General features: G+C 42.2%; 3 protein-coding genes across 3 annotated transcripts; 2 read left to right on the forward strand and 1 right to left on the reverse strand.

Moving 5' to 3' along the window:
• Positions 1-296: 296 nt before the first annotated feature.
• Positions 297-5,182, forward strand: LOC306715944 (RNA-binding protein 15-like). Its single transcript, XM_079186450.1, has one exon. The coding sequence runs from the start codon at positions 435-437 to the stop codon at positions 2,976-2,978; it is 2,544 nt and encodes an 847-aa protein (XP_079042576.1). The 5' UTR covers positions 297-434; the 3' UTR covers positions 2,979-5,182.
• A 3,232-nt stretch (positions 5,183-8,414) lies between these two features.
• Positions 8,415-11,684, forward strand: LOC306694155 (pepsin A-like; the record flags this gene model as incomplete). Its single annotated transcript, XM_079156886.1, has 9 exons — positions 8,415-8,470; positions 9,330-9,480; positions 9,567-9,684; positions 9,864-9,982; positions 10,405-10,601; positions 10,739-10,855; positions 10,999-11,143; positions 11,236-11,334; positions 11,559-11,684. The coding sequence occupies 9 exons, from the start codon at positions 8,415-8,417 to the stop codon at positions 11,682-11,684; spliced, it is 1,128 nt and encodes a 375-aa protein (XP_079013012.1).
• Positions 11,685-15,401: 3,717 nt separating this feature from the next.
• Positions 15,402-16,937, reverse strand: LOC306715480 (amphoterin-induced protein 1-like; the record flags this gene model as incomplete). The annotated part of the gene is made up of 1 exon (XM_079185872.1): positions 15,402-16,937. The coding sequence occupies one exon, from the start codon at positions 16,935-16,937 to the stop codon at positions 15,402-15,404; it is 1,536 nt and encodes a 511-aa protein (XP_079041998.1).
• Between the last annotated feature and the right edge of the window lie 9,625 nt (positions 16,938-26,562).

Here is a 26,562-nt window from a genome sequence, read left to right on the forward strand (position 1 = left end):
GTATATAGAGTCTAACTGTCTAGCCCTCCTCCAATGAAGTGTTGTTTTCCTGTCATGTATTGCTCAATAACAGTCAGTGTCCTTACGTCAAGGTCACAATGTACCCTGTACAAATACTTTGACAGACTAATTATTCAACCCTGCCTGCACTCTGCCCCCCAGAGCAGAGCCGCACCCATGTTTATGATAGGCAAGCAGACTTCCTGTTCACGCGTGTGTCTAACCCGCTCAGCCAATCACCTTCTTCTACAGGCGCGTAGGCGGGACTTCCTGTACAGTAGTGCAAAGTAGTCCAACATGGCGGTTATGTCGCTAGCTTGAGAGTGTAGTGGAAACCGCGTAAATTACGACCAGTACGTTCGTATTTCAGTGCCAGAGAGGAGATTAAAAGAAGTAAGCTTGTGGACTGCGGATTATTGGCTTTTTTTCTGGAAATGAAGGGAAAAGAGCGGTCCCCGGTGAAGAAACGCTCTCGGGCGCCAGATGACGGCAGAGACCGAGGAGGAAGCAAGAAGAGCGGAGCGCTGTCGACAGTTGGTAGCAACAACGGCAACGGCGCTGCATCCAGGCGAAGTTTACACAGCGAGAAAAGAGACATGAGGGATTCAGACGGACATAACTCAACCAGTCGGACTAGTAGCGGTTACGACTACGGAGTTGTTTCGGGGAACAAGCCGTACGGAGGCGCTGAAGTCGACGCGGAAACATCCAGGACCGCTTCACGCAGCGACCCGCGGCCTCCGTCAACCCCCGAAAACGAGTACAAGACTCTGAAAATAAGTGAACTGGGCAACCAGCTGAACGACGAGGAGATAGAGGATGGGTTGTTCCACGAGTTTAAGAGGTTTGGGGACGTCAGTGTGAAAATATGTCGCGAGAACGACGACAGGGTGGCGTATGTGAACTTCAGGAGGCCGGACGACGCGCGGTCAGCCAAACACGCACGCGGCAAGCTGGTGCTGTACGACCGGCCTCTGAAGATAGAGACGGTTTACACGAACAGACTCAGGAGCCGCTCCCCTGTTTCTAAAGACAGTTTCTCTCCAGGACACAGGCACCCCCACTCTCAGAGGAACCTTTCTCCCACTGCTATGGGATTCAGAGACTACCGACTACAGCAGCTGGCTCTGGGCCGTCTCCCTGCTCCTCCTCCTCCTCCTCCACCTCCACCACCTCCTCACGTCAGAGATCTGGAAAGAGACAGAGATTTTTCAGTGTACGATGCCAGGAATAATAGACCCCCGTTCATCCCTGAGTGTGCTGTGTTCCGCGAGGAGGACGTGATGACCCCTGAGGATGACCACAGAGCAAACAGGACTTTGTTTCTGGGCAATCTGGACGTCGGCGTGACGGAGAGCGACCTGCGGAGGGCGTTTGACAGGTTTGGGATGATAACAGAAGTGGATATAAAGCGGGCAGTGCGAGGCCAGGGCAACACCTACGGATTCATCAAGTTTGAGAACCTTGACATGGCTCATCGTGCCAAAGTAGCGATGTCAGGGAAAGTGGTGGGTCACAACCCAATTAAAATTGGTTATGGTAAACCCACACCCACGACCAGACTGTGGGTGGGGGGCCTCGGACCCTGGGTTCCGCTTGCTGCACTAGCCAAGGAGTTTGACCGCTTTGGTACCATCAGGACTATAGACTACAGGAAAGGTGAAGTGTGGGCTTACATCCAGTATGAGAGTTTGGATGCTGCTCAGGCTGCATGTACTCACATGAGAGGCTTCCCTCTCGGTGGCCCCGACAGGAGACTAAGAGTGGATTTTGCGGATACAGAGCACCGCTACCAGCAGCAGCAGCAGCAGTACGTGCAGCTCCCGCTCCCCCTGCCACACTATGACTTTGTTCCTGAGCCCTTTGCCCACCGCCTTACAGACTCTGTGAGAGTGAGGGACAGGTCTCCTCCACTTCCTGCTCGCTTCAGAGACAGGGGCCCGTACACCGGTGCTGACTGGTCCGGCTTGGGCGTCCACGACAGGATGCGAGGAGCAGGCTTTGATCCCTTAGATCGTCTCGAGAGGCGTCCCCATGAGGCCTGGCCCATAGAGCGTGATTTACAAGGCAGAGATCTGGGCCGCAAAAGGAGACATTTGGATGATGGCGGTCGGCTGGAGCATTTACCCGACACCATCGACTTTGGTCTGCGCCGTCGTGGCAACTCATTAGAGCGCAGCCCTGGAGGAGGTAACCGAGATGGGGCACGCCACGGTGACCCCGAACGCCTGTCTCGCTCTGGTAGAAACTCCCCCGTCAGAGAGCGCCAGAACACTGGCTTTGGAGACAAGAGGCGAAAAACGCTTAGCCCGGCTGCGCCAGGCTCCTGCTCGGAGAAGGACCGCAAACTCAAAGCGAGTGACTCATCCAAGAGCCCGGCTAAGAAGGAGGATCGCTTAGAAAATCTTCCCTTCTCTTATTCCTCCAAGTCTGGACAGCAGTCAAAGCCGGCAGCTGCAGGACAAAAGCTGAGTCAGGTCTGGCAGGGCGTCCTCCTGCTAAAGAACAGCAGCTTTCCCACATCCTTGCACCTGCTGGAGGGGGACCTGGCGGTGGCTACTGGTCTGCTGCAGCAGGGCTCCACAGGGGGCCAAGCGTCCCAGCTGAAGATCAGCCAGCGCCTGCGACTGGACCAACCCAAGATAGACGAAGTATCACGTCGCATCAAAGCTGCCGGCTCCAGCGGATACGCCATCCTTCTAGCTGTGCCCGGGAAATGTGAAGACGGAGGGATCCAGGACGACAACAGCTCGGCGGAGAGACCTCTGAAGAACCTGGTGTCCTACCTGAAGCAGAAGGAGGCCGCCGGCATCATCAGCCTCCCCGTGGGGGGCAGCCGTGGCAAGGACCACGGAGGAGTCCTGCACGCTTTCCCCCCGTGTGAATTCTCACAGCAGTTTGTGGATGCCTCCGCCAAAGCCTTTGCCAAATCAGATGATGACTACATGGTGATGGTCTTTATCAGAGGAGGGTCATGATGGAAAAAAAAATAAATCTAAATGTCTCTTTTCACACTCATGAACTGTTAAACTGTGAGTTGTAAAAACAGGGAGAAGTAATAACAGAGTAACAGGAAATGATGATTAATGATAACTTTATATTCCCTAACCTGCATGGTAGCTTGTATCTCGTCCTGTTGAAGGTTTATAGAGTTGAAAGGCACGTTGAATTTCAAATGTTTTGATGAGTTGATACAGTTCATTATTAATTCGGACGACACGCTGCTTTCTGCTCTTTAGTTATCAGATTAATGTACATTACTCGAAGGGTACTCTGCTAAAGTAATTCAGAGCAAACTACAGTTCTGTGAATCAATGCTATATTTTGCCATATCTCTTTTAAATAGACACACAATATGATTTCATACAATGCAATGAGTATTTTGCTTTAAATTAATCTGTAATCCACATGGATTTAACCGGCCAGTGTCGACACATTTGTAGTGCTATGATGTTTGTGCAGTCAGCGTTTGAAAAAATGAAATCAAACTCATGCATATGATTTAGGATGTATATCCATTTGCTCTAAAGCTTTACTATTGCTCATTAATAGGATTACTCCAGATGTGCATCTGTATTACTTTTTTGTTGACCAAGTAAACGTTTTGATTCAAAGTGTCATTATACAACAGCTTTTCTATTTTTGGCACTTTTTGCCAGTTCTGCTTAAAGCTAAAGACAATTGTGGAAATAAATTGTGTTAAAATACAGCATTACGGGTTTTAGTACAATAGATTACATTAATATCAATGCTTCTGTCTGGGCCACATCTGGATGTCTATGTGACATACGGTGACGGTTCCACTAGACATTGGTAGATGTATGTCGGGGTGGACACACGCAGCAGTCACCTGTACATCAGAATGCAGTTCAACACAACAACCTTGCAAAGAGCACTGCCCGTATGAAGCTAATTATGTTTAGTTTTGGTTTAACTTTTATTTAGAGCGCTGATGTTAAGCTCTATGTTCATTTCCGACCCCAAGGTGTGCTATTGAACTGCATTGCATCATAAACTAATATTTAGTGCTGGAACTGATGGTTATTTTCATTATTGAATAAGCTACTGGTTCTTTTCTTATTACTTGGTCTATAAAAAGGGTGACGTTTTAATGTCTTCAAATAGCATTTTATTGTCCAACCAACTGTCCAAAACTCAGAGATATATCAACAGATAACTGATTGATTGACCAATTATCATAACTGTTGCAGATAAAGTATCTATCAACTGACTAATCACGCTGTGCAGAGACAATATATTGTATTTCTGATCACATTATACAGGGTTGCTTCTGCGTCTGCCCCTTTTATATTGTACTTTTATTGGCATCGTATTCAATTTAGTTGAACAGTAATTGGTTGATCAAATTCTTCAATTTTCTTATGTTATAATCCATTAATAACAATTACTACCCCAGCAAAGTATGTACTGTTTATGAAGATGATATAACCTATAAATTAAAAGGCTCTATGTAGGTTTATTCATGCACATCTCTAATGACTGATCAACACGTTGCGCTTCTCTCAGTGGACTTCTGAACGAATGAGAGGAGAGAAGGCCATTCTCCAGTGGCCTTAGCCCCGCCTCCCTCTGAAAGGACTGTTAATAATTGTTTTTCCTGCTTTTGATTTGAGTACTGTGTTTCAAATGGAGAACAGAAATGATTTGTGCTGTATACTCAGGATATCTGGAAAGAGAAATGGAGAACATCAGTGCTCACGGGCCTAAGAAGTATACCTAACTGTCAAAGTGCAACAAGCACTTGATAGATTTTGTCTCAATAAATTTACTCTTTCGTGGGAAACACGACTGCCTTGGAAGACGACTTTTGTGACCTTTTCTGTTCTTGGAATTGTCTCTCAAACTCTAAAGGCTTTATCACTTTGACAGCAGGAGCCGTCCCCGCAGAAAGGAGAGAAGCAATGGGAGGTCAGCCTCTCGCTTCTGAGTTTTCATTTTGTTGATCATCATTTGTTGAATGACTTCTTTGTGAGGAGCTTCATTCAAAGTGAAATTGGCCACACTAGAATGCTTTTTTTTTTTTTTTTTCAGTCCTTCTGCAAAGGCAAACCCAGAGTCACTCTCTCTCTTCAGATATGTGGCTCATTCCTCAGCCTCCTCTGGCCCGTTTGTCCGGAGGTGTGGCTGAGAAACCATCTGGTTTGTCGCCCGCTCGCCAAGTTTCGCCAAAATCACGATGCGACAAGCCTCTCGGTGGAAGCACGGCGCCGCTCGGAGGCCCTCGGTCTGTGATCCGGCTCCAAGCAGCACAGAGTATTGTTTGAGCGTCTGCAGCCGCTCAAGAAAGGAGTAGAGTTCATTTGTCTAGTTGCTTGTTGTTCTAGCATTGGAGTTTTGAAGAAGATCTCTGTGCCAGGGCCAGACGTCTCATCCAGTGCCGGAGAAGATGAAACGCAACTGAGGAGAAAAGCTGGCCACAGTCCCGTGCAAGGGATTCAAAATAATTTGTTGATATGTTGATCTGATTAACACACTTAACTGCATATGAAAGCAAAGGGAAGAGTGTCCTGAAGTCATTGAGTCAGGACGTTTATCATCAAGAATGTTCCTGCTCATCGCGGCTTCATCTGCAAACACGAGGAAGCCGAGCAGCTCCGACTATCCACGCGGTGCCGCGGCCGGGATCCACGGTTCTGGTGCTGTAAAAGGTTTGAGTCTCACCTGCTGGACCCGCTCCTGCTGCACAGGTAAAGTATCAAGATGACCTCAACTACTGACCTGGGTACGTATTCAGTGCGCAAGACTGCTGCAAACACACCCAGGCCCTTTTTAAATGAATGTCCCTGAATTACATACAAAACTAATACCCACAATGCACTGCTTTTGTTGGGACAGCAACATTTTTGAGGTCTTAGTTGAAGCAGATATCCTGTAAGTCGGTGCTGATGAGGGTCGACGTAGGACTTCGTATATTTGTATATTTTCTGACACTTCTGTTTGTCAAATTACAAATGATTTTGCAGCGTTGGTCACATCCAGTCCGAGTCAGTGGTGGAAGAAGTAATCGGATGCTTCACCATAGTAACCATATCTGTCTGATATGAAATGTGACCTTCCACCACCGGTCATAGCTGAATGTCAATAAGAAGCAGCGCAAGGAGACGTGTAGACACGAGAGACCAGAGGAAAACTGCACTAGTGAGGAAGAAGTAGTTTAAGTTAAGCTATTTAAAGTTATGAGAATTCATTAATAGAAAAAGATGTAAAAGCTTTGAGGTCAGATAGGTTTAGATGACCTTTAGTCACATGAGAACAGAAACTAGGAGCCGGAGCGCTAACACTGAAGTCGGCACGAGATAACTGAAATCAGGGCAATAAAGGTCAGTGAGACGGTAGAAGTTAGTGACGTCACGCTTTATCTGTAGTTAACCTGCGAGCTGTACAAGGTGTAGTGAACACAGTCGGCGCCGGCTTCTCTGTTCTGTGTCCCGCCCCTGACTTTACCTTCAGTCACAACAACCTGAAGGACTTTCTTGTTTTATACATGAAAGCTGCCAATGAACTTAACGAGTCTAAAACATACCACAGACTAACAACCTATGGTGTATTTACTGTGTATTATTAACCTGCGTTGTCAAAATTAGGTACACTTTCCAAAATTTGAGCACTTCAAACAAATGTATAATGTGTATTTCATAAAATCAACTAGAAATGTGCTCTGTGTGTGATATACACCCTACATGTAGCGCTAACCCAAAGATCAGCATGTGATGGTGAACACAATATGATGAAACTATCTTTTCCTTCACTCTTTTTAACCTTTTTTTCCACCAGCGCCTAAACGTTTTTCTTAATAAAATGATCTGTTCACAATTGAAATTATTGAGTATTTCAGGTCGTCTCGTCACCTCAGTATGGAGACAAGAAAGGAGGAAAACTCTTTGAAAAGACTCTTAATTACCTGCAGTGTGACTGAATGAGCTCTATGCAGCTTTAGTGAACGCTGAAGTTAAGAGTCTAACTCAAGGAACTCATCAGACAAGAGGAACGAGGCCTCGGTGAGTACAATTTAAATGTTTTAAAATATGCACTTCTCAAATTTAACCTGTTGGTATTCTATTGTTGTTATATAAACTGCGTTTGTACTTGAATAAAAGAAGCTTTTCTTGAAACACATTCTGACGTTGTGTCTTTCTTCATTTTCTTGTCTGGTTGTTAGTCTGTCTGTCCTCTAGAGGGCAGAGTTAAACTACCAGAGCACATGAACACAACACGTGCGTTCAGGGGGAAATGATACAGTATCAGTGTTCCTTTCTTAAAGTAATGCGATAAGCTTATCCAGTTGATTTAAGGTTGACAGCTCAGGAACTTTATTTTTAAATGTTAAACCTATTTCACACTAATGCCAATAACATTTGGTCTACATGGATTTACTCTTTATCCTTTAAAAGCCATTAATACTTGAAACATTCCTCGATGGGACAGCCCACTATTTCATGACGCAGAGGGACCTTTACACTTTTATGTATTCAATAATAGTTTACATTTCTTTCTGTAAGTGCACACAGTAGATGAGAAAAGTCAACAGAAACTCATTCAGAACGCCGTCTGGGAAAGGTCAAAGCTCTCCAGTCTGTCACCACTTATAAAACACAGAAGGTGCCCAATGAAACTTTCTTTTTTAGTTGATCATATCAAATGAAGGATGCATGTTTCAACCCTCCGATTGTCTGCTAAAGTAAGCTTGATGCCACCTTAAAGCCTGACACATGAAAACCTTTTTTGTTCGATCAGTTTGATCTTTTCCTGCAGCACTTTGCTCCAAACAGCCCGTTTCTCCACCACCGGAAACTGAAACACAGAAGCGGACTTCCCTTTTATCACACAGACTAACAGACGACCAAATGTTTCATGATGCTGAAGGTTTGTTTTCATCAGTGAGGTTTATACACGTTGGCTTAAGACAGGCCTGTAAATATAATAGACGTTTTCGAAACTATTTGAGTTTAGTTGTGTTTTTTTTAAATATGATCTTAATTTTAGTGAATTATTAACAGAAACAGTCAATGGAAAAGGTGAAAGGTATTTTTTTGTCATTTATATAAAAAAACAAACTGTTGACACATAACTTTATTTAATTATCTGCTGAGTGTGTTGACTTTTAATGTGGATTTCTGGTCCAAGTTTACTTTAACTAAAGAACTGAGTAAACTTCTATTATTTGCATAACTCTAAATTGATTGACATTAGATTAAAAGGCATTGGGATAAAAGAACTCTGCTTCTATTGTTTCCTTTATCTGAATTCACGTATTCAGCCCTCTGGAAAGTGGTTTCTTATCAGTTCATCTGTTTTGAGTGTTACTGTACGAAGGAGGAGTTGAGTCTAGTTTGACCTCCATATAAAAACAACGTGCACTTCTGTGAGATCTTCATTGGGTCGCTTTAGAAATAATGAAGTCTGCCTTTGTTTTACTGACCTTCTTGGCTGTCTCGCAGGGGATTATCAGGTAAGATATACAACAAACTGTCACTTATGATCAAATGAAAACATGCTATTTACCATATCTTTGAGTGTTGTTGCTGAAGGTGTTTTTCGATGTCAATAGATGTAAAATGTCAGAGTTAGTGATGAAATTCAGAGCGGATTAGTACAGAATAGAGTGATGATGCTCGCTAAGATTTATTTAAAGAATATTTTAAATGTTAGATGAAGTAATGAAATCCTGGTAAACTTTGCTAGGAATTTAAGACAATTTAGAGGTAAAATTTAACTTAAAACACGTCTCAAAAATATAACTTTCTTTCACTTCTTTGATGGCTTTTATAAAGGTTTAATATTTTGAAAAGAAATGCATTCACACAAATGAAGACAAAAATAATACTTTAGAAACAACCTAAAGCAGTATTCATATTTGTGGTATTACAATTATTTTGGATGCACATTAAAACAGCAATTTTTAAGATGAAAATGATCAGGCATCAAGCTTTGACTTGATTAATTATTTTCATCATGTGACACTCTGACTTGGTCCATATGCTGAATTAGTTACTGCATTAGTTAGTATTAGTTATTGTTACTGCAACTGCACCTGTTTGCATTGCTGCCATCAGTGTGTGAATGAGAAACGAACTGTAAATTGCTTTGGATAAAAGCGTTTAATAAATCCAGCATTCATGATCAGCCCACCCCTCCCAGACAAACTCTTGACCTTTTCTAGCTCAGAACTCTTTCGTTTATTTTCCCGTCCTACTTCCCTAAATCACTCAGGCTGAAACTCCTTTTTAGGATAAGTTGTGAGGTCTGACATATTCTCAAAACAATGTCTGTGAGTGTGCGTCCAGATAACTGTTGAACTGCCTGTTCAGGATTCCTCTGATGAGAGGGAAGTCAGCCAGGCAGGAGCTGGAGGAGAGAGGCCTGTTCGAAGAGTACAGGAGGAAGTTTCCACACAACCCTGCAGCAAAGTTTCTCCCCACGAAGGAGCAGAGTGTGGTGCCCATGACCTTCGACCCAGATGTGAGTAGCATGTATACCACTGTGTACTCTGCCCGGTGCAATCATGAAATACACGAACTAACTAGATAATCTTATTTTGGGCAAAGACAACATACTATGGAGAGATTGGTATCGGGACTCCACCTCAGATCTTTAAGGTTCTCTTTGACACCGGTTCCTCTGACCTGTGGGTTCCCTCTATGACCTGCACCAGCTCTGCTTGTGGTGAGTTTCATGATAAAACATAATTTTACTTTACAAAAATGACTTCTTCCTATATTTTCTGAATTGACAGTATGTGCACACTCTGAAGTCTTTGTAGCAGAAGATGTCTTTGTGTATGAAGCAACGCGTAACGAGATGAACTCTCTGTCAGCTGTTTCTCTCTCTCTTTCTGTGACCAGACAAACATTCAAGGTTCAACAGCTCGGCATCCTCCACCTTTCAGGCCGGCACTAAGACTTTCACCATCTCGTACTACAGCGGATATATATCAGGGAATACTGGGTATGAACTCATAAAGGTGAGGATAAAACATTCACATTGCATTCTTTACCAACTGCTGACCAGTGGTGGAAAGTAACTAAAATATAATTTTACTCAAATATTGTGCTTTTTACTGCACTGTATTTGTTCGAGAGTTACTTTACAGATTAATATTTGACATGAAAATAACTTTTTAGCAGTTTGTAGTTGGGGCTCCTCGACACGTGTAAGACGTCTATGAGTTACTATGCGTAGGTCTAAACTTCTCACCTGGTTTCATTAAAGTCCTGTAATTGTAAAGTCTTATAATTTTGTTTTTACATTAATATATCAGCACTTACAAAAGTAAAGGATCTGAGTACTTCTTCCACCACTGCTGCTGACATCCACCATGTACATGTACCATGCAGTACGTGATCTGTTTCCTATAACATTCTACAACTTGCACTTCCTAATCAGATAAGCGACCTCTACGTGGACCACCAGATCTTTGGCCTCACTGAAACAGAGTCAGGTTTCCTGGAATTTGTGCCCTGGGATGGGATTCTTGGTTTGGCCTTCCCTGGTTTGTCCCATGAGGGAGGCACACCTTTATTTAACAACTTATGGAACCAGGGCAAAATCCCCCACAACATCTTCTCCATGTACATGAGCAGGTGAGGTCTCATTTGAGTCACGAACAGGGAAATAACAAAAATGCTGCAAATCTACTGACTGTTTTCCTTGTGCTGGATGGTGTTTTCATGAATAGTGCAGTGCTCATTTCCTTATAACAAAATCTCTGTGCCACTAGTTCTGCAGAGGGCAGTGTGTTGATTCTGGGAGGAATGGATTCCTCATATTACACTGGAACCATGAACTGGATCCCTCTGTATAAGGCCACTAACTATTGGAACATCCAAATACAAAGGTAGTCTCCTTTTCCGGTTTAAATGTCTCTGTTGTGTTTTAAACAACATGGCCACATCACAATTCACTTTATTTGGAGGTCTTCTTCTTGCCTTTGATGTATATAACGGATGCATTTGTTTCGATACTTCCTTCATGTTGCAGCATCACCATCAACGGGAACACCGTTGCATGTTCCGGGAGTTGTGCAGCATCAGTGGACTCTGGTACTTCTCTTATCATTGGCCCTGACAGAGATATTAACAACATCAACGGTTGGTTGGGAGCCTCCTCAAATCCGAATGGTGATGTGAGTGTTTTTATTGTTTTGTATTATATTACATTTTTCAGTAAACCGCTCTGGGTTAAAAAAAAGGTAACATGTTGTTATCTGCCTCTCAGGCTACAGTGAGCTGCGGTATCGCAAATCTCTTGCCAGACATTGTGTTCAACATCAACGGCTACAGCTTTGCTCTTCCTCCATCTGCCTACGTCGTACAGGTTTGTGTTTTAACCACTTTCTAAGGCATACTTAAAGAGTTAATAGTTGTAACTAATGGCTTTATCAATGTAAATTAAATCATGTTTTAAGAAATTAATAATTTAATTTAACAGTTCAAGAAGTAGCTTCAGCAGATTTATGTTAATATTCTAGTATTTAGACATACTGAGGTGATTAAGCTGATCTGCCGCCTTCAGTCCTGCTCTCTGTCCACTCTCCTCAGTCTGCGTCTGGGTGCAGAACAGGGTTTGCATCCGGCACCTGGATCCTGGGTGAGGTCTTCATGCGGCAGTTCTACACTGCCTTCGACGTCAGCAACAACAGGGTGGGCTTTGCTCAGGCTGTGTGAATACATGTGAAGAGCTGGGCCAGTTTAAAGTAATTTACTTTATTTTTATGACCATGATTCACTGCAAAACAAACTATCCTATGTTAGCACTCATATTTGTGAATGAATCTAATAAAATATTACCTTTCAGACCTTAAAGACAGCATCTCTCTGTTGTGAGGGAGGAATTCAGGGACTCAAATGCCTGTACAGCTATCGCAGAATATCGCAAAGGCAAGAATCAACCCAAATGTTTTACTCCAATAAGGATCTGTGCTTTGGTGGCCACTAGATGGCAGAGGACTCAGTGAGTCCTTCACTGTTCATGTGATTCTCCTGGGAGTGGCCTGAGGAGAGGATGAGTCATCATACTTAGAATTCAGTCTCTAAAACACAGAACCGACCGCCCGTCATTCATTGTCAACAGGCGCCGGCTTACATTCATGCTATCTGTGTCTGTGATGTTCAGTGATCTGAGATTTTCTGCATTTGTTCTAATTATAATCTGGGATTTACGGGCATGTGTCATTCAGCTCTTTTCCATTTCAACATGTGCACCAACACACAGATTATTAACCCTCTCATACCTCCTGAACACTTTTATTTAAGTTATTATTTACATTTTACATTTTAATAATGAAATACTTTTAAACTCAGAGTGCTGCAGTACATTTTTCCATACACACACCTGGCTGGTGTCGCATGTATGGTGGGTAAACATGGTAACATGAGGAGCACGGACAGGGCTGCAGGTGAGGCTTCACACTGCGGCGTCTGTCAGAAAAGATCGACCGACTTCTTTACAAAGAATTAATTCTAAATAATGATTCTGCACATTCTTGTAAAGCAATGTGATGTCACATGCTCCACACAATGATTATGCTTCTTGCTACAACTACAACATTAAGAGGACATTTTTTTCACTGGAACCTGAGGCCTAAATTAGACGTCAAACATCAGGAAGGCCAGTGTAATACTGATCAGAGGGCTCACTCTACTCAAAAAGATCCTCGACCCACAAGCCAAATAAGGGTGAAAAGCCAGCAGCATAGAATGTCGCCAGAAGAAAGTAAGTCTGAGCAGCAGGTGCAATAAAATACGACTCCCCGGGTGAACGCTTTCCGCTCCAGCGAGGTCTCCCATTTCACCCTCAAGTAAACAAGGCTGTGTCGTTAGTGTGATACAGAAACTGCAGCCAGCTGAGAAATGATCTTATACTAAACAGATCTCAAAATCAGGTCATCATCATATCTGTTCTGTCGCATCTGGAGACTCCGGAGTTTAAGGAATAGTTTGTCATTTTGGGAAATACATGTGTACTTGGTATCAATCTTCTCAGCTAGTTCTCGGCAAGAAAGCGACTCAGCATCTTTCCCTACATGTCAAACTATCCCTGTAACTTCTGCGACTGCAGTTCTGTTTCACAGATTCAATGCATTCACCTTACAGGAATATAACGACATCATTCACTCTTTGTTGACATATTTTTGTAGTTTATGAAATACAGAAACAGTACAATAATATACAATATATAATAGCAAATAATACAATACAATAAGTCCTTATACAGGATTGCATATATTAAAATACACGTTTGTGGCCTAAATAAATACAGTTGTAACCTCAACATACTAATGACAATATAACTAACACTGAACAAGTAGGTTATTATTCCTAACCTATGACACAGTCTTTGGTTATAAGTAACTTTCAGAGGACAAAGGAAATAAGTACAACATTAGCATACAGTAGCAATGTTCCCCTTTTGAGAGACATAAATCAATGAAGGTGCTCATGATGTAGCTACGTTATCATACTAATAAACCACGCTGTCATGGTGGTTTTCAGTGACAAATTGAATTAAGGCGTTGATTCACCTAAATTGTCTTGAAAAAGCACCATGAGAAGTGACAGGATAAAAGTAACAGTTCCTTCCAAATAAAAGTACATTTACAGTGCATTGCTACATCTATCATCTGGTATTACTGTGTTTTGTTATTATTCTATTAGTATGAATAATTATGTTTACATTTTATTATTAGCAGTGTTACTTTAAACTGTGTGACAATAATTAATCGGCGACAGAGCCAGAGGGGCTTTAAGTTTGTGAAAACATCATCTGAACGGATCTCCTTGTATTTCTAGTTTTATATATATATACAAGCTTTTGTTCGACAGCGTTCTAGTTATGATGTGAGCCTCTAAAATCAACACCTTGAAGGTATTTCAGCAATGTAACTGAAAGAAGACGTGTTTGAAAACTGCTACCTTTCATTTACAGTTTATCTGCGTCAGGAGGCCTGCGTGCTGGCTGCACTTCTTGTTGCTATTTCTGACTGTGTTTATGAGACTGGTGGCTGGTTGGCTGGCATTTGCTGATTTGTTGAGGGTTGGGCACTACAGCATTCAGTAGATGGTACTCGCTCTCAGTTGTTTCCCTTGGGTGATGCTTCCCGGCTGCTATTAACAGTCCAGTGTGACAGGATGTACATTTATGTTAGCAGTCTGAAAGTAGGGTTGTTTGTGTGTGCTTTTTTTCATGTATCTGTTCTAAACTAGAATTGGGGTTATAGCATTTCTGAACATGATTAAGCTTTTCTTAACAGTTCAAACTGAAAAATAGAGGCTGAACTCTACCACACTGACAGTGGACAGCTGCCAACTGTGAATCTCTGCAGACCCCACAGGTTATGAGAATAAGATCTCTTTAGAAATGGCATAAATGCAAATTAGGCCTTGAATGGTTAGAATAAGCAGATTTGTTGCAAATAGGAAATCCAAATATTTGTGTACCAACTGTAACTCTTGATAGAAATTAGGAATTCTGAATAAAGTGAATTACAGTCAAAGTAAGATGTATCACAAAAGGCTGGGTTAATGATTCTGAATCCCAAATTACTTAAAATAGACTACAAATAATTATTAAAAAGAAAGCACCTCAACAGAAGCTCAGTTACTGCAAACACACGTATTATTAATTGAATCACACTAAAATCAGAAATTAATTGCATAGGAGTAATCCTTACAGTATCATCTCCCGTAAAGGCCGACGAAACTAAACCGGAATGTAAAACATAGCATACATTTTAAACATCTTGCAGTGATAATTAGGTGAGCTCTGCAAGCTCTGCATAAAAAGAGCTTCTCTTTCAAGTAGCAACTTTTGTCCAACATCTTCAAAACTTCCAATCTTTGTAGTGTCATGATCCCCAGTGCATTAAAAAGCGCAGCCTCAGTTTAAGTAGTAGCACGCTGTTTTCTCTGAGTAAATAGTGCTCAGAGTTACTATTTGTTTATTTCTTTTGAGGGACTTGCATTCTTACGCGCATAGCAATTTCTTGCAGGGCCAGCCAACAGTTTGCTGTAATAGTGACACTATTGAAAATATTAAGAGCATTAGTTGCCGTTTTTAAAAGACAATTTAAGTGAAGTAATATAACAAACAATTGCAATCCTCTACGACAACTGAGATAAATGCAATCATTAAAATATTTTAGTCACAAATTATTCTAACCACATTTCTCCGCATTATCAGAATGTTTTGTGGCGTTTCTAAATTGTTTTTTATCAAGACATCGCTCTGACAGTATATTTATTATCAACAGTACATGCCATCAGTGGTGAAAGACAACTAAAGCTTTAACTTTTGAATCTTGAATCAAAGCATAGATTTCTCTGCGTAGCAGCCACATGGGTCGAGACCTCACTGTCTTACCCTCCGAGCGATGCCACTGACTTTTACACCACCATAGGGGTATCGGAGCACGCAGAGCTGACAGACTCTGCGTCAGACCTCCTTCTCTCCCTGTTGTCCCCCTGCCACTCCTCGTCTTCCTCGCCTATTGGGTTCAACCTCCCGTTCTGCTCCAGCTGGTCCTTAGGTTGCAGAAAGGCGCCATGTTTGTTGGCGAAGCCTCCGCCATCCCCTCTTTCTTGCCCCGTCTCCACGTGTGCGTGAGATATGCTAACGGTTGAAGAGTGGAGGCTGTCTCTGGGGTCACTTTTCTCCAGACCCTGACCTGGACAACAAGCGGAGCGGCAAGGTGTGAGATAGAGGTAGATGAGAACCATAACTAAACTGAACAGACATCCTATGAGGGTGGTGTAGGCTGTTTTTAGGTTCTCCAGCCCCCCACTCTCTGTGGAATTAAACACCATTACAGTTACATACAGGGTCTCATTGAAGGATTCACTGGTGGCATAGCAGGTGTAGACCCCAGAGTCCTCCACATTCAGGGGCCCAATCTGGAGACTGCCATCTTCAGGACGCATCAAAGCAGTCTTGTATGCTGGAGGTACTGGGATGTTTCCAGGTAGCACCCAGCTCTTTGTCATGTTCCTCTCCCTGGTGTCACAGTCCAGGATTAGGAACTGCTCCAGGAAAGCTTTTCTGTCCATAGCCGTGACCTCACTGCAGTTCAAAAACACCTTGTTCAGATCCAGTATGGCAATTTTCTCTTTCTGCTGGCCGGGTAAGACACAAGTGTGGCTGCCCCTAAAGTCCGTGGCAGAGCTGAGCTCCTTGAGGTACCAGCGTGCCACCATTTCATGCACCTCACAGCTGCAGGGCAGAGGGTTGTTATGGAAGTACAGGCCATTCTTGATCCAGGCGGGCAGAGCCTGAAGTTCATTGAGGGAAAGGGCTTTGATTCGATTAGAGGACACATCCAGCAGTCTAAGAGAGTCCAGACGGCTCCGTTCCTTCACCAGCTCCAAGGGGAAGCGTGAGATCTGGTTGTGGCTCAGGTAGAGCCTCTGCAGGCTGTTGAGACCAGAGAAGGCAGTGCGATCTATCTGAGAGATGCGGTTGCTGTAAAGCAGCAGCACCTCCAGGTGCTCAAGCGGCTCAAAAATTAACTCGTCCAGCTGGCGGATGCAATTAGAGGACAGGTCCAGGTATTGAAGCTTTTTCACATTCGCAAAGGCCTCAGAGGAGAGGAAGGTGAGGCTGTTGTGGCTGAGAAGCAGGCTGTGTAGTCTGCTGAGTGGGACGGGGGTCCACTCAGCACGTAGCCTGGTGATGGTGTTGAAGCTAAGGTCCAGAACAGCTGTATATTCTGGAAGATGGGTGGGAACGTTGGTTAGATTCATCTTGGAGCAGCTGACGATGTTACTGGCACAGACACAAGTCTTGCAGTCCAGAGGGCTTCCTATTAATTGGGCACTGACTCTTACTGTTGGCAACAATAAAGCCAGAGGTAGAACTGTGATGAAGCTCCTTCCTCTGAACACCGCTTCAGTAGCACCATGGGAAATCCAGAGTGACCCCCCCATCGTGTCAGGATTATAAACTATAGCAGTCTGGATGTCTTCTAGTCTTCGGAGGAGATTCGTGGAGCTGTGTGGATAATGAGATCAATAAATCAGCACTGTTTTACAGAGGATCCAAATGAAAGATATTTTGTCCTTAATGCTCACTGCATCTCATGCTCTAATGCACCCAGGGGTGCATTTCAGAAGCTCTTCACTAGACACCTGCTTTGAATGTTATCAGCTGATTGAATGGGGGATATAAGTGGCTGTCAGCCTCAGAGATATGGGTTAGAAGGAGCCTGTTACACCTACTAGTAGGTTCAGAAGGCCGTTATCGTCGATTCACAGATAGTTGATCACCAATACGGATACAAGAAGATGCCGCCGACCTCTTGAAACCGTAGTAATTATGACAGGAGCGATGGATGGGTGAAACAAACGGGAGATGGATGGGTGAAACAAACACAGAACTTTGACGCTGAAGACTGCTGTTTGTGTCCTGTGCATGAATGTATAAAGGGAGCTGAATACAGCATTAGAGGCGGGGCCCCGTTCACTTCAATGAAAGTTGGACAGTGGTGCATGAAGCCCAAAAAACATAATTGCCGGGTATAAAATTACCCGAATCTTCGGCATTCTCGGACCAGATGTCTCTTTTGCGAAGTAAGTCTATGGGAACACCTTTTTGGGCCCAATGGCAACACTTGATGGGCCTTGAAGTTGTAATTCTACGCTTTGGCCACTATGTCAAATTGGCTTCAGCTTTCAGCTCATCGTTGGGGTTGTTTGTCGGTTAGATTTGCTAAATCTTGCGAAAACTCAAGTAAGCCTCACCGCCTGAGTCGCTAACCTCAACCATCTCGCCAGAGTTTTACAAAATCGAGGGCTACCATCTAGACAGGACCCTGGCTGGGGGCTTGGTCCTGTGTGAAACCAAAAGCAGATGTTGATTTATTTAAATTAAATGTATTTATTCATAAGTTATATAACAAGCATACTTGGTTTTTTTCAACACCACAATCTTTTCCTAAACCTGACCAGGTAGCTTTGTTTTCGAAACCTAAAGTTGTTCTGTTTCAATTCACACAATTAAGTTTCACTTTCACAACGTGCTCGGTGCAATGTGGCCCGTTAGAAGCATTTAGATAACGCCCATTCAATTGGCTGACAATGATATGGGTGCACCTATATGGTCAAAAGGTTACGGATGATGGAAGGGCAGCAAAACATGTCGTCATAACACAATTGATGAATTTGCGAAATTAATCTCTGCATCATATAAATAAAAAAAAACACACATTCTATAGATATCCAGGAAGATTAATAACATGCTGCAGTTTGTGTGATCCGCCTCATCCGAACATCATCAAATCTCCTCACTGTGTCAGAGACATTTGTCCCAGCAGGCTGAGGTGTCCCGCCGCCGCTAGTTTCCTTTACCTTTTGTTGGTTTCTAAAGATCCGAAGAGAAAAGAGGGGAGTCTTCAACAGTCCGGTCTTGGAGGCGATCCGCTACAGGACATGTCTCATCCTCTTCATCACAGCGGCAGCGATCACCAGAACGCACAGAATGACCGGAAATCAGTGCGGTCCGCACCGATGAGGAAATGCAGCCATCTGATAGTACATCTGAGGGGCGCAAACAGCAGAGCAGGGGGTGTGTCCCTGCCCCTCGCAGCATTTATAAGTAATAGACTATATAAGGCTACACTTCATCCTCAGATAGTCAGGTGCTCTGTTATGAAGCTCACAGCCATAACAGCAACATATAATGTTAAATGATGATTCCCATGCAGTGTGGTAAACATCTGGGACTGAACTGTCTTTGAGATGAGCTCCAGATCGATGCAGGCTGGGTTTTCCCTGTAGGTTATTTCTTTCCCCATGCAGTGCTCATTACATTATTCCAGTTTCCATTATCATGATGCCTCTTTCTTAAGACACAGGGGAGACCTCAGGGATGATGTCATTTTTTCCTTTCACTTTAACTAGCAATGTCCCATTCAGTGCGATGTTGTGTTTACCTATGACGCCCTCCCCTGTGGTTCATCTTATCACTCCGGTGAAGGACAGGGCAAGCGTGTGAACTGCAGCCGCAGCAGTCTTTAACACAGGACGTGATGTGCATGCAGCAGTGTGCGAGGGATCAATATCAGCAAGTTGTTAAAGAATAGCTTAGGGTCTTGTCCCATGAGCTTTTAATAGTCACTTCATTACATCAGTAAGATTTATACATGAGGCCATAGCTTGTATACCGTTTATTTAAGTTAATTAATTCAGACTCTTTCCACCTTGAGTTGACCAGCCTGTCTTTGTTGGAGTTTAGCAACATTTAAGCACAAAACCAAAACAATGAAGGTCTTTTTTTGAACATTGTCTTATCATCGTCGTTTAAGTTGACGTGGTGAACTTGTTAGCAAACAGTTGTGATATTTACACATCCAGCTGTTATTGACATTATCATTCATTTGGAGCTGAGTTTGTGTCCACTCTCGTCACTCTCTTTAAGCTCTGGTTGTTTGTTGCTAAATGCTCCACTATGTTCACCATCTAGTGGATAACTGTGTCTGTCTGCTGTTCAGTGCTGATCAGGTATCGAACATGGGTTTTGAGGGCTTTTTTTTCTGCAGGCAGCTGCCTGCAGAAAACGACACTATGAGAGCAGTGAGTATGAACCAAATCAGTAAAGTTGTGGTCAACAGCGAAACAATGAGCTGAAACTCCCCGTCTCCATAAACCCGTCTCCATATAGCTGCTTTAAGATTTGATTTTGACACAAGAACCCAAGATTATATAATAAACCAGAACCAACAGTACATTAAGGTCCTTGTCACATATGTGGATATTGTCCTGAATTAGATTATATCAACCCAGGTGACACAAAGTTAGCCCTCTGTGGTCCCATGCAGGGCAGGTGCCAGCTTTGCCCGGTTGTTAATCTGACTGTGATAGTAGTGCAATGTTATTCACACCATGCTGGCCCGGGATATAGTTTATACATAGTCCAGTGCACGTTTACTGCAACTAAACTGGCTACACTCATTGTGTTGATGAGATAACTTGCATTCAGTAAGGAAGACTCAAAACACATCACATATAGTCGAAGGCAGTTTGACTCATGTTGAGGGTTACATTTGATATCAGGCAGACAAGTAGACAGGAAAATTAGCATGCAGGACACAATAGCACAAATCAACATGAAAGGCTATAAAGTAGCACGGCGACGCACTGGTGCTGAAAACGACGAGCGGACTGCCAGAACACACACGCCGGGACTATGATTGGAGTCTGAAGCCGAAGAAGGTGAAAAGGGCAACGATGCAGAAGTCAACATGACATATGACCATCCAGCTCATGGACATTAAAATACCTTGTTATCAATCTTCTGAGCACAAGGTCAAACCAGAGAGACACCCTCACATAAGAAGACATGTGAGGATTAAATGGTCCACAGGTCTGGTTGCTATGGCTGCCAAGGGTAGGACGTGATGGTGGAGAAAGCAGACAATGTGCAGTATGAAATGATTGTCATGTAATGGGTGAAGAGAGTGAACACAGAAGGGACCTTATTACGTCAGCTGGGAGCAAAAGTTCAACGTGCAGCACTCGACATTGACATGCAGGTCTGTGATTAAAAGGATTAAACTGGGACAAGATTTTGGACAAGATTTCAATGGTGGATCGAGTCACACTGTGAGTACCCACTTACAGGACTAGAAATAATGAACAGGTCAAAATACTGTATAATAATTAAACCTTCCTTTGTTATGAACAATCTACAGAATTGGCTGAAAAGTTCTACTCAAAGCTGTTCATGTTAACTTGTAAAGGAAATGAAGTCACACAATTCGTACTCTATTTTTTAGAGGTTTTTATTTACATTTAAATGCCATGACGGCCTTGCAGTGATAACAGAAATGATGGCTTTCCTGTTAAATTTACCAGATTACTCAGAGTCAAAAATAAATCTGTCTGACCAAAGTGTCAAACTGACAGCCACAGATGACAAGATAAATGAGCATTTTACATTGAAAATACATTTAGAAGCTTTCTACTAATGGAGGATGAACACTTTTAACATAACAAGCAAGAATGACGACACTTTAAACAAAAAGATCTTGGAAAAGTATATGTGGATTCTTTCCACCTCGAGCAAATGCACAATTTAGCCTTTACTCCCTTCTGAAACATTCTTTATATCTTTTATTAACTCTTACAAATGAGAAATTGGCTAAAGCCTTCATGTCCTTCTGGAGAATGCTGTGTAAGGATCAGCTCATGGAATGCTGCAACTTGAGGAATATTATTTGATATTATCATCATTAAAGGTGCATAAAATCGAGATTGGGAGCATTTCTATTGCCTCTCAACAGCTCTCCACATGTGGCGACGCCTGAGCTGTCGTCTTATAGCTAACGATGCTAATAGCGGTAAAGGAGCACACTACAGTAAACTTGCTGATAGAGCTAACAGTGTTTACCTGAGGGGGAACCGGAGGTTTGGTGCTACTCTTCTGTGCGACAACGCTGTCGATCGAGGGCTGCGTTATTATATATGGACGCTGTATGAGAGCAGTGCAGAGCTAACCAGTGGGGGCACGCTCACATGCACTTATATGCCCTAAAAGCGCGCACGGCCCGGCCCGGCCTGACAACAAATCAAGGAGCAGCTCTGATAACAACACACACAGAGGGAGAATGACTTCAATCTCTGCTCAGGGAAACATTCCTCCACTTTATCTTTACAAGTTGTTTGCTGCTATATTAATGCTCTGAATGTCATATATATATATTAAATCTTTTGGTCAGATGACTTCAGGGGTCCATGCTTACATCCTCTCCTAAATTAGTTTGCATGACATTGAGGATTAATCGGTGAATTTATGAGAGATGTAGAGGACACCTCAGGATCTTTTTTATCCTAAATACTCCTGCAGTGTGTGCGTCATCATAAGCAATGCCCTTCATTCAGGGTGAGAATCCAACTGTTCTTATGCTGGAGCAGCTGAGCATTATGGGAACGTGTAAAGCATGCTGCATTGTGTGTAAATTTAAAAGAAAAATTATGATTAATTTAGAGTTAGCTTTTAAAACTTGGAACAACAAGGTTTTACTCCACTCTACAAAGTCGCCACTTCAGAATGGAAAGCAAGTTTCTCCAAACAAGTTTATTTTTTTTTTCGAGGTTTTAGTCTACGACATAAGAGAATTGTCTGAAGCCACAAAACAACATTTAGCCTATAATTACTTATTTGAAAACCTGAAAATAACCAAATATAGAAATGCATGGCTTTCACTAGACTACAAAAACATACACTTGAGTTGTTCAGGCGCAGTGCATCTGCAAACTCCACTGTATAATGTGACATGGGTCTCAGTAGCAGTAATTACCCATCATTACCACAGAAATACACATGCAAGAAACACACACACGCACATGAAAACAGGCACATTTTGCCACTTCTGCAGCTGCTATGATGCAGGGAATGTGGCCTTCTGGAATTTTTCTGACATTAAAATTCGGAAGTACAATATACTCAGGCTCAGATCCCAACAACTTGTCAATGAATCCCATAAAACAATAAAATCAAACAGTACAAACATTGTCAGTGCAGTCAAAATCGAATATATCTTCTTCCTCTGTGCCATAGACCTCCATTGCTGTCCAAAAATCGATTAAGAACATGTAAATGAGTCACATTGTTGCACTGGCTGACATGTTGCTTTCCTATGATGTACATGGGCACTGTAGTTTATTGCTGTAAATGCTCACAAGCTCACCAAATATGTATTAATCCACTTTTAAAAATAGTCCCCAAAAAAACTATAGTGCCCAGCACTATTTTATAAAAGTGCAGTTATTTTAGAAAATAACTGCACTTTTTTAATAAACATAATTAAATATTTGTGACCCATTTTAAAGATTTGCATCCTGGAGCTGAAGAGCTTGAGGCTGAGAGCCACATGCAGGTTGGAGAAGTTGAGAACTCCTGAGAGATTGATTACTGTGCTGTTGGTTCAGGTTGGTTTTATGGGATTTGTTGACAATAACAAAAAATTGAACATATCGCCACCCTTCTCCTATCCATCTATCTTATTTATGAAGACAATCTTCACAAAGGACATAACTGTTAAAACCTTTTCTTGAACAAAATCCCAGTTATTAATTCTACAGATACAGTCATGAGGAATGTAGTATTTCCATCTTCATCATTGTCTCTCGGCAGTTGTGGTTTTCTGTTCCGAAACGATGTTCAGAAGGCTGTTTCAACCTGGTGAGCGTTTGCTCAGGAGGTATCAGGTAGCGGGGTTGATTTCGGCCGAGGCCTGGTGGATAGGCGTTCCTCTCTCTGGAGATTTATAGTTCTCTCTTGTGAATTATAAATGAGGTAAGCTCTGGGGCAGTGGCAGCATGTTGTGGCAATATTCAATCCAGCCCACGACGCTCCATCAGCTAAATGACATCAACGTCTTTTCTCAAAAAGAGCTGCTTGCTGCTCACAGCTGGAATAATAATGGATGTAATGTTTTGTAAGAACTGATACTAGATATGTTACATTGTTACTGTAAGGGTGATGAGCAGAAATAATATATGTTGTTCATGATATGAGCTGATGTGCCATGATGCTTTCATATGTATCATATATCATGTTTGGCATGGACTTATATTATTATATATATATATATTATATATTTAGAGCGTAGGTTTATCTTAACTCTTCCACTGAATTGAAACAACAAAGATATTAGAGCTTGCAGATCATGCATATTTTGTCATCAGACTTTTTTCTTTTCAGGCTCATTTTCCTCCCTGAACGATCCATCGTAATTCTATTTCACGCACGGAAATTCATTCAAAGCCACAGAGAGATGAACAAATGAATAAAGCCCTCGGTGAGAAAATAATAGCATGACAAGAACATTTACTAAGTTTCTTTGTATTAGAGAAGAACAATTAAGTTCTGTATAATCCTGCGCACACAAAATATGATTTTAGAACAAGATATAAAAATGTATCCTAATCTGTGCCAAAACCCAGCAATAGAATCCTAGTTTTACAGTTGTAAAACGTTATTATGATCTTTTAATGTTTGGCAGGTGACTCCATGTGTTTTTATGGGATGTCCTTGTCCTATGTGTCAATATTGCCTGTTTATTTACAAGAATGTACACGGTAACTAGCTGCGTATCACAGTTGTGTTCAGGTACATGCATGTTCAAATGAGTTTTTTAATGTGGATAAGTGCATGAGGCTATTTATAATAATGCATTACCAAAACAGGTGCTAGAGATATAACTGTAATCTCTGTTACTTTGGGTGAAGCAGGCAGCTACTGTAGCGCATGCACAACATAATGGACACACTGCCACCATCTGGCATAGCCGACACGTTCAGGGGCCTGATCGAGAGGCAGGTTTGCTTATATGGATAAAACAACAGAGCACCATCTTAAACATGGGCTGTTATCCAGACAACTCAGTATATCTGCTTCTTGCAGCAGACGTCATGCCAGCAATGACTGACAGACTAAGAGGAGAATGTCTAATTAGTTCAAACATATTTTTGTTGGGCAGTTTTTCTTCCTGCAATTATTTTGGCTGCTGAAGATGGCAGTCTAGCGATAAACGCGCCCTCGTCCATATTGTTGGAACATATTATGAAGCAGAGAGACACGGTTACCATGAAATATGACACGTACTTTCATTCAACACTTACTGCAAATATTTTGCTCTCCAGAAACTTATAGAGAATCAGATCATAAATTCTGACTGAAAGAACCAAAGAAACGTGCACATTGTCAATCACTTGGACTCACTTTATTTATGCTGAAGCATTTGTAAATTCAGTGCTTCACAGACTTATTTTAATGGTGTCACAAAGACTTTAGTCTCTTTGTTGTGTTGTCAGATCATCATCATTGCTATTCAGTGTCTTGTTACCTTTCTGCAGGACACACTGCCAGTTGGGCTCTTGATCACTGTCAGCTTTTGAATACAAATACCTGAATTCATCTTGTTGTCTCATCTGTCTGCATTTGGGTTCATTTCCTGTTTCCCTGCATTACCAATTGTAACAAATGGACTGAATTGCAGTTGTTGGTGTCAAACTTTCTAAATTCAAAGAGCTCCTATAAATGGAGATTTTTGGATTGTTATAGAGGAAACCGTACCATCATCATACTAAAAACAATACATTACATACAGCAACATTATGAATGACTCAGAACATCCTGTATAATTTCCAATGTACAATATACATAAAGCTCCAGGCTGGTGAATATTAACTGGAAGCATAACAAGTAGCGCTTTTAGTCGACTAATCAGTTAGTTGACAGAGAAATAATTGGCAACAATTTTTTATAATAGATTGATTGTTTAAAGTTATTGTGTAAAAAGTATTAAAGTAATTTCGAATGCAAAAATAAATTGCATAAAAAGCTGTTTTTCCTCTCAAATATGGAGATTTACTGCTTTTCTTTGTTAGATCATAAACTGAATATATTTGGGATTTGACAAAGAAATCAAGACATTTGAAGAAATCCTATGTTGCCTGATATTTTATAGATCAAACAATCGATTAATTTAGAAAGTAATCCGCAGATTATTCGTGGATGAAACTAATCGTTAGTTGCCTCCCTAATACAAAAGAATAACCCCAAAAGATACGATTGTGCCTCAGATACACACAGTGACTGTCTCACACTATCTGCTTCCACCCGAAGTCTCTCCAAGGCACCACTTCACCCTTTATCTCCAGTAGCATCACTCCAACACGTTTACATGCAAGCTGAATGATGTGACAGATGTTTGTTAGTGAGGTATGTTAGCCATTTGTAAAGAATCTGTCCTTCAATCAGGTGTTGCAGAGCTTGACTGAACAACCTCTTTGTGCTTTTTGCTTTGATGTTGTTAAACACAGAGCTGCTTAATGTTCTCCCATGCCTCGGTACACCCGTGCTAAACGTGCATTTCAATTGGACTTGATTGTTTGTGTAGGTTGCGGTAATTATGTTTTGGTAAATGTGATGGCATTATATTATTTCTGAGTGCGGCTCATATCTATGGGTAGTTATTATTGGCAGTCGGAGCTCTCTGGGGTTAGTGCAGCGGCGTCCGTTTGCTATTTCTGAGTGCGAATGCGGAGTCTATTTTCAAGGTTGCCATGGAAACCATTGTATTTGTGGTGGCAGCGATTGGTGCTGCCAGCTGAGCAAGACTCTGCTATTTTTGTCATGAGTCAACACCTGACACACACACACACACACACACACACACACACACACACTCAGGTGTACATGCCTGAATACAGATGAAAACAGACAGATACACTCACACAATGCGCAAAACCACACCACGTACTTGTTTTGTTGTTTCAGTCTATATATATATATATATATATATATATATACTGTTTCAGAGGCGTTATGTGTTACACAAGCATGTTTCCCGTCTCCCCTCAGCGGTGCCAGATATCTTGATTCATCTTCACCATGACAACAGTAGTAATCACTGTCCATTAAATATCTCCACCCGACTGCATTGTGTTTTCTTATGTTCAGGCGTCCAGGCGTGTTGGAAGTGTTGACAGGAAGAGACAGATGACGTTGTTAGCTTGTCAGGTCTGAGAGATCATAGGTTACTACAAG

Source organism: Pholis gunnellus, assembly GCF_910591455.1.
Source record: "Pholis gunnellus genome assembly, chromosome: 3".
In the NCBI taxonomy this organism is placed as follows: domain Eukaryota; kingdom Metazoa; phylum Chordata; class Actinopteri; order Perciformes; family Pholidae; genus Pholis; species Pholis gunnellus.